General features: G+C 47.5%; 1 protein-coding gene across 5 annotated transcripts in view; it reads left to right on the top strand.

Annotated features, from left to right (window-relative positions):
* Positions 1–380: 380 nt before the first annotated feature.
* Positions 381–6,000, top strand: part of ME3 (malic enzyme 3) — a 184,531-nt gene continuing 178,911 nt past the window's right edge. The window contains exons 1-2 of one of the 5 annotated variants that reach the window (XM_060605418.3): positions 381–502; positions 878–1,075. In XM_060605418.3, the coding sequence (XP_060461401.1) occupies positions 893–1,075 (183 nt within the window). In that variant the 5' untranslated portion in view covers positions 381–502; positions 878–892. Of the gene's footprint in view, positions 553–698; positions 717–877; positions 1,076–6,000 lie in introns of those variants that run through there. The other 4 variants (XM_060605417.3, XM_060605419.3, XM_060605420.3 and 1 more) reach the window with 4 other exon arrangements.

Raw genomic sequence — 6,000 nt, 5'->3', positions numbered from 1 at the left:
GAGGAACTGGATTTTTAATTTTATTCCATTTAAATTAATTTGTTTAAATTTACGGAGCCACATGTGGCTAATGGCTATTGTACTGGGCTGCGCAAAGCAACACTGAACACCGGGTGTCTGAGGGTTTCTACTTTGAATCCCAAAGCCAGGGCCTCCCTAAAGGGTGAGACAGTAAAGGCTATGTTAATCCCTAAACGCTACCCCCTCTGGGCGTTCAGTTTGGCAAGATGGAGCAGCTCTTTAGTCAAGATGGAGCGGCTCAGGAGGCAAGCTGAGCTTCATTTAGGCACTGGGGAGGCACGTGCACACGGTTACGAGGCGCTCCACGCGCGTCCTCAGGGGAAGCCCCGCACTGCGAACAAAGGTTCGGGGACCTCTCTTTCCGGAACGCAGGAGCCTAGCGCTCTCGCGGCTGCGGGTGAGGTCCAGCCATTGGCAGGAGGGGAACACTGGACCGCAGCAACTCGCCCCGCCTGCCACATCAGCTCTGGGCGCAGCACAGGTGGGCTGAGGAAGGAAGGGATCGAGGCAAGCCACTGAGCGAGGCTAGAGGTGCGGGGGGCCCTTCGCTGAGCAGTCGCCTCTTCCTCGCGGGGATGGGGGCGGGGATGGCGCGGGAGGTCAACCGCACCGGATCTGCTTCCTGGGCTTGCTTTCGCTTTGCCGGGGGTTTGGCGAGGCCTGCGCACCGCAAGCGAGCCGGGAGAGCGGCGCAGGTGGCCGCCGAGGAGGGGCGGGGGCTAGCGCCTTTCACCCTTCCCGACCCTCTGCTCTTTACCCGAGGACGCAGCCTCGGCTCAGACTCGGTGCCCTGCGGCGCGCGTGGTTCGTGGTTGGCCGTCAGGCGCCCCTGACCTTGGTTTCTCCCCGGTGCCAGGTCTGCGCAAGGACCATGGGCGCCGCGCTGGGCACGAGCGCACGGCTGGCGCCCCTGCGGGGCCGAGCCTGCGGCGCCGTCCCGCGCTGGGCGCCCTCTGCACCCGCCCGAGGCTGCCACTCCAAGCCCGGCGCTGCGCGCCCGGTGCCCCTGAAGAAGCGCGGTTATGATGTTACCAGGAACCCGCATCTCAACAAGGTAACGGTCCGGGAGGGCAGGGTGGCCCTGGGGCTGGCGGGGAGGGGCGCCCCGCCCCCTGGGTCTGGGTTGGATCTTTCCAGGCGCCCTTCCAGTGGTTTTCCATTTTTGCCTTGCAGAGGCTTGGTGTAACTCGCTTCGGCTCCCCCATCCCACCCCTTTTCTGCGTGGAAAGAGGTGACCAGTCATGCAGGGGGGCTTATTTCTTCTACAGGAACAATAAAAACTGGGTTGATACCCTCGTGGCCCGTACGACCTGGTGTCAGATCTTCCCCTGAAGCTTACTAATTCTGTTGGTCTTGGGCAGTTCATTTAACCTTTGTCCGGTTCATGTTTTCTTATCTGTAAATGAGAGACAGTTGTCTCCTGCGTGTTGTGAGACGTAAAAGGAAAATGGAGGCAGAATTCTTAGCACGGTGCCTGACACCCAGTGAGAACAAATGTCGACTAAGGTTGTAATTATTCTGAGTTAAGGTTAATTTGAGAGTGGGAATAAGGAAGTCTAGAATTAAAGAACTTTTAGACCTTGACGGGGCATCAGAGAGCCTAACTCAAATCTCTCCTTTTACAGATGAGGAAACAAAACAAAGGGAACTAGCTCAAGGTCACCAGCTAGTTAGTTCTGGTTCTGCCACTGGAATCCAGAACATGGTGCTTAAGAGCACACGCATTTGTTTCTGGAAGTAGAGTTTAGTATCACTGATGGTAAAACCCTGGAAGCAAGACACTTAGGTTTGAGGCCTGTCTCCTGACACCTCCTCAGATTAATTTGGGCATCTCATTTACTGTCTACAGGGTTCAGCTTTCTCCTGCTTAAAATGATAGCATGACAGACCACTATTCCTACCTCATTTGGTTATTGTGACAAATTAATTACTGAAGTTGAAATGATACTTTAAACTATATAGTGCTTGATAAACAAGTAATTACTACAAAACAAACATTTTTAATAATTTCTTTGACTCAGGATTGTAAAATTCAGGTGAGGAAATACACATGGAGAGGTGTTTTTGAGAAATAGGAACAATTATACAGATGCTAAATATTGGGTTTATTTCCTGCAGAATTAATAGAAGCTATGAAAAAAAAATCTTTCCTTATCACGTCACTCTTTGCCTCCTCCAAAAGAGACCTTAAGTCCTTTGTATATTACTACTTTGGGGTATTTAAGGTGTTTTATGAATTTTAATTACTTTGGTAGCAAGTGTTAAAAAAGTCAACTCAAACTGGCTTAAGCAGACAAAAGCCTTCTTTAACTAAATATCTAGAGGAAGGGTTGCAGGCAAGACTTGACCCAGCAGTCCAGATGGCATCTCTAAGGGTGCAGGTGCTTTCTGGCTCTCTGCTTCTGCAATGTCAGCTTTATCCTCAGACTCCATCCAGGGGAGTCTTTAGCCTCAGTGCTGCCAAAATGTTCTATCTCTTTTTTTCACACCACACTGTGCAGGGATAGAAAGACACTTTCTTCTGGTTAGAGAAGGATACTGTCTCTGAAGTCTCAAGAAAAGAGTCATCTGTCCCACCAACTCTGATTGAATTCCCTTCCTATTCTCAAACTGATTACCATAACTTAAGCCTGTCAGGGCTCACTCTTAGAATTAAAGATAGAGTTTAAGGTAGTGCCACTCATACCAACTGTTTTAGAGTAAGGGGATGTGGCTTCTGCACAGTAAATCTGTGCACAGTCATCAGATGAAGGAGGGGTTGGGGCTGGAAAGCAAAATAATAAATTCCCACCACAGACTCCAATTGTTTTGACAATATGTGCCTTAGAAGTACTGGCATGTTACCAGTCAGCACTTAACTGCTTTGTGAATAGTTAAAAAAAATAAAATAAGGTCTTGAATGTCTTCTTTTTTAGCCCTAGGTGTATGACTGCTTAAAAGCACTCTCTCCTTGTCCCTGATATAAATTTTTTCTTCCTAAATAATATAAATGGGACGTTGTCCATAAAGCTAGGGGGCCTGACTGTTTCATAATATTTAAGATTTTTTGTATATCCTTGAAGTCAGGTGATGCTGGTCTGGGGTGAGGAAGGTATCTGGGGTGATGCAGAGGGAGTCTGTTGGCACCCCCCCCCCCCCCATTCACCCTTGGGGAGGGTGGGAGGAGCAGCAACGGAAGGAACAGCGCTGCAGGGCGCTGCTGCTGACACCCTTCACTTCCCCCTGCAGTGCCCCCCCCTCTTGCTGTCCCGCTGACCTCCAGCACTCTGAGACTCTCCAGGGAAGGCTTGAAGCGTGCACTTTCCATCAGCCAGATGGGGAGACTTGCTGACTTAAACAGAACTGAGGTTATCACTGAGAAAATAAGAGGAAGGCAGCTTGGAAGGGAGCTGCACTTAGTGGGCGGGTCTGTGGGTGGATTTTGTTTTTTTTGCTAGACGATGAGCTCCTCCAGGGCAGGGGCTGAGTTTCATGCATTTGTGGCTGGCGTGGGGTATTTCCTGAAGGACCTAGCAAGGCCATGAACATGAAAATTAGCATTACATTCTTGGAATGTGTTTACGAGGTTCTTTTTAATTTTTAACTTTATTTTTTTAATTGAAGTATAGTTGACATATGATATTCCATTAGTTGCAAGTGTGGTTGCTGCCAGAGGCGAGGTGAGCGGCGTTGGGGATGGGTGAAATAGGTAAAGGAGGTTAAGAGGTACACACTTCCGGTTATAAGATAAATAAGTCACAGGGATGTAGAGTATAGCATAGGGAATGTGTTCGCTAGATTTGCGTCCCAGTTTAGATAGGTCAGGAGAGGCATTTAATAAGAAGCTTGAGGGCAGCACATTGTTGGGAGATGGAATTCTCTAGGAGAAGAGCTGCTGAATGGGCCAAGTATCACTGCTGTTCTGGAATGACTGGGTCTGGTTCCAGCTCTGTCATAATCTGCCCGTCTCTGTGATGAGTTCATGAGCCCCTCTGCCCATGTCGCACCACTGCTCTGAGGATCATGGGAGATACCTGTGAAATCATTTTGCAAACTGAAAGAAACGAAATATTTAATGATCATGTTGACACTCCAGAGGTGGGGGTGGAGGGGCCCTTAGAAATGACCTAGTCTGCAGGTTTTCAGATTACGGGTCACAAATTTTGGAACATGAAGTTAAGCTTAGTGGGTCTAACCCAGCATTTTTATTTTAAAGAAATAGGTTAGAATAGAATTTAAAAAGAGCAAATGCATTAAACTTCATAAAGAAAAGTATTAAGTCACCACGTGAAAAACCAGTTTTCACTATGGATTGTTGTAAAGAAAAAAAGTTTTTGAAAATCATTGTTCTCATTCAGTTCCACAGTTTCAGATGGAGGGACAAGCTGAGAAGGTAAGCCCAGAGAGATCATCATGGTTGCAGAAGTGGATAGAAGCAGCCTGCCTTCTGATTTTCAGTCCACTGAATAGCAATGACAATTCTCATTTACATCTGCTTTGGCTGATTTAGGCATATTCCTAATAATGACAGAATTAGAACTAGAGGATTCTGAGTTCCCTATTGGAGTCTAGGTTTTCTAAGTGATGCAAATTCAATGGTACGTCAATTTCTCTTTCTTTTTTTTACTACCATTTATATTTTTCTTGTAAGATTTATGTAAGGACCTCTTCTGTTACCCATTGACAGTGGCAACAGGGCAGATATTTGATACATATTACAAGATGTCAGCTATATTTTACTTACATTAAATAGGTAACTATCAACCCCTATTTATAGGGCTGTCTTCATAGGCAGGTTTTCATCCCCATTCTATTCAGGTAGCAAGTGGGCCTTCAGAACATTTCTAGCCTCACCTTTACCGGTACCCTCTTTTGGGAGGGGCCTTCCTATTCCCTGCTCCCCATACTAGATTCCAGTCCCCGCATTCGTCTTATCTCTCTGTGTTTGTTTCCTTTTGGCACTGAGCACCCTGTGATAATGGCTGGTTGGTGTTCCACACTAGGCCCTGAGCACCATGCAGACAGGCTGTTTTGTCGCATGGTGTTCTCTGTGTCTGACTTGAGATGCCCAATGAATAGATGCTCTTTAACGATCTCAATGGAGTTATGACCCCTTTCCTCTCAACTTTATTAATCCTAGTGCTGCTACTTTGCAGGTACCCTAATGCTCTTGTTGCCCAGACAAATGCCTGCCAGCGGCCTGTTTGGAGGACCTTCACCTTCCCAGACTTAAGGGCATTTCACTGAAGGTATACATTATTTCTTGGAGTGCATCAGCCTCCTCCTTTGACCCATATGCCAGCAGTGACTTTCACTGTAAACTTCCACCAGCCCTCCACCTGCCTCTCTGCAGTTTTTTCTCTTGAGCTTGACGGGGAAAGAACGAGTGAGAAGGGTGCTTAGTCAAATCACCATGATTATGTGCCAGCACATTTCATGCAGCATTCAGAGACTGCAGGGCTCTGCAGATGACCACCTTCCTACGTGGACCTGATGCATGTAGGTTAGTGAGCGTGTCAAGGTTTGGTGGCCAGTGCTGCAGCATTTCAGCTGAATCTCTTGTGTCTTCAGTGGTGAGTCCTTAGATTCTCACACAGCTAGGATTTGCCTTTGGTTAAGCTGTATGTTTTTATTTGGTGCCAGCTTAGAACTTGATCTTGCCTCCTTTGCGTGAGGGGAGCTGGTGCCATACTTGGCTCACCGATCAATCAGGAGATGATGGCTGGGTCATATGGGCATTTAGAAGTTTGTTGGTGATGCTGTTTCCTGCACCCAAAGCAGAAAACATCATGTGTCTTCGTGAGACCTCTGCTTTGGACAGGATGTTGACTTGGGCACCCCTGATTGACAGAGAAGCAGTGGGTTAGGAAGTCAACACTATTTCCATTAGCAGCAGTTCACTCTACACTTGAGCTTCGTGTGCAGTGACTCAGGACATTGAAGCTCAACTATCGTTCCAATATTTTAAGAACAAACAAGCAGAGGCAGGTTGGAATTAAA

Source organism: Panthera onca, chromosome D1, assembly GCF_046562875.1.
Source record: "Panthera onca isolate mPanOnc1 chromosome D1, mPanOnc1 haplotype 2, whole genome shotgun sequence".
NCBI lineage: Eukaryota > Metazoa > Chordata > Mammalia > Carnivora > Felidae > Panthera > Panthera onca.
The sequence above is the reverse complement of the archived record's forward strand: the minus strand, read 5'-3'. Positions and strand labels throughout refer to the sequence as shown.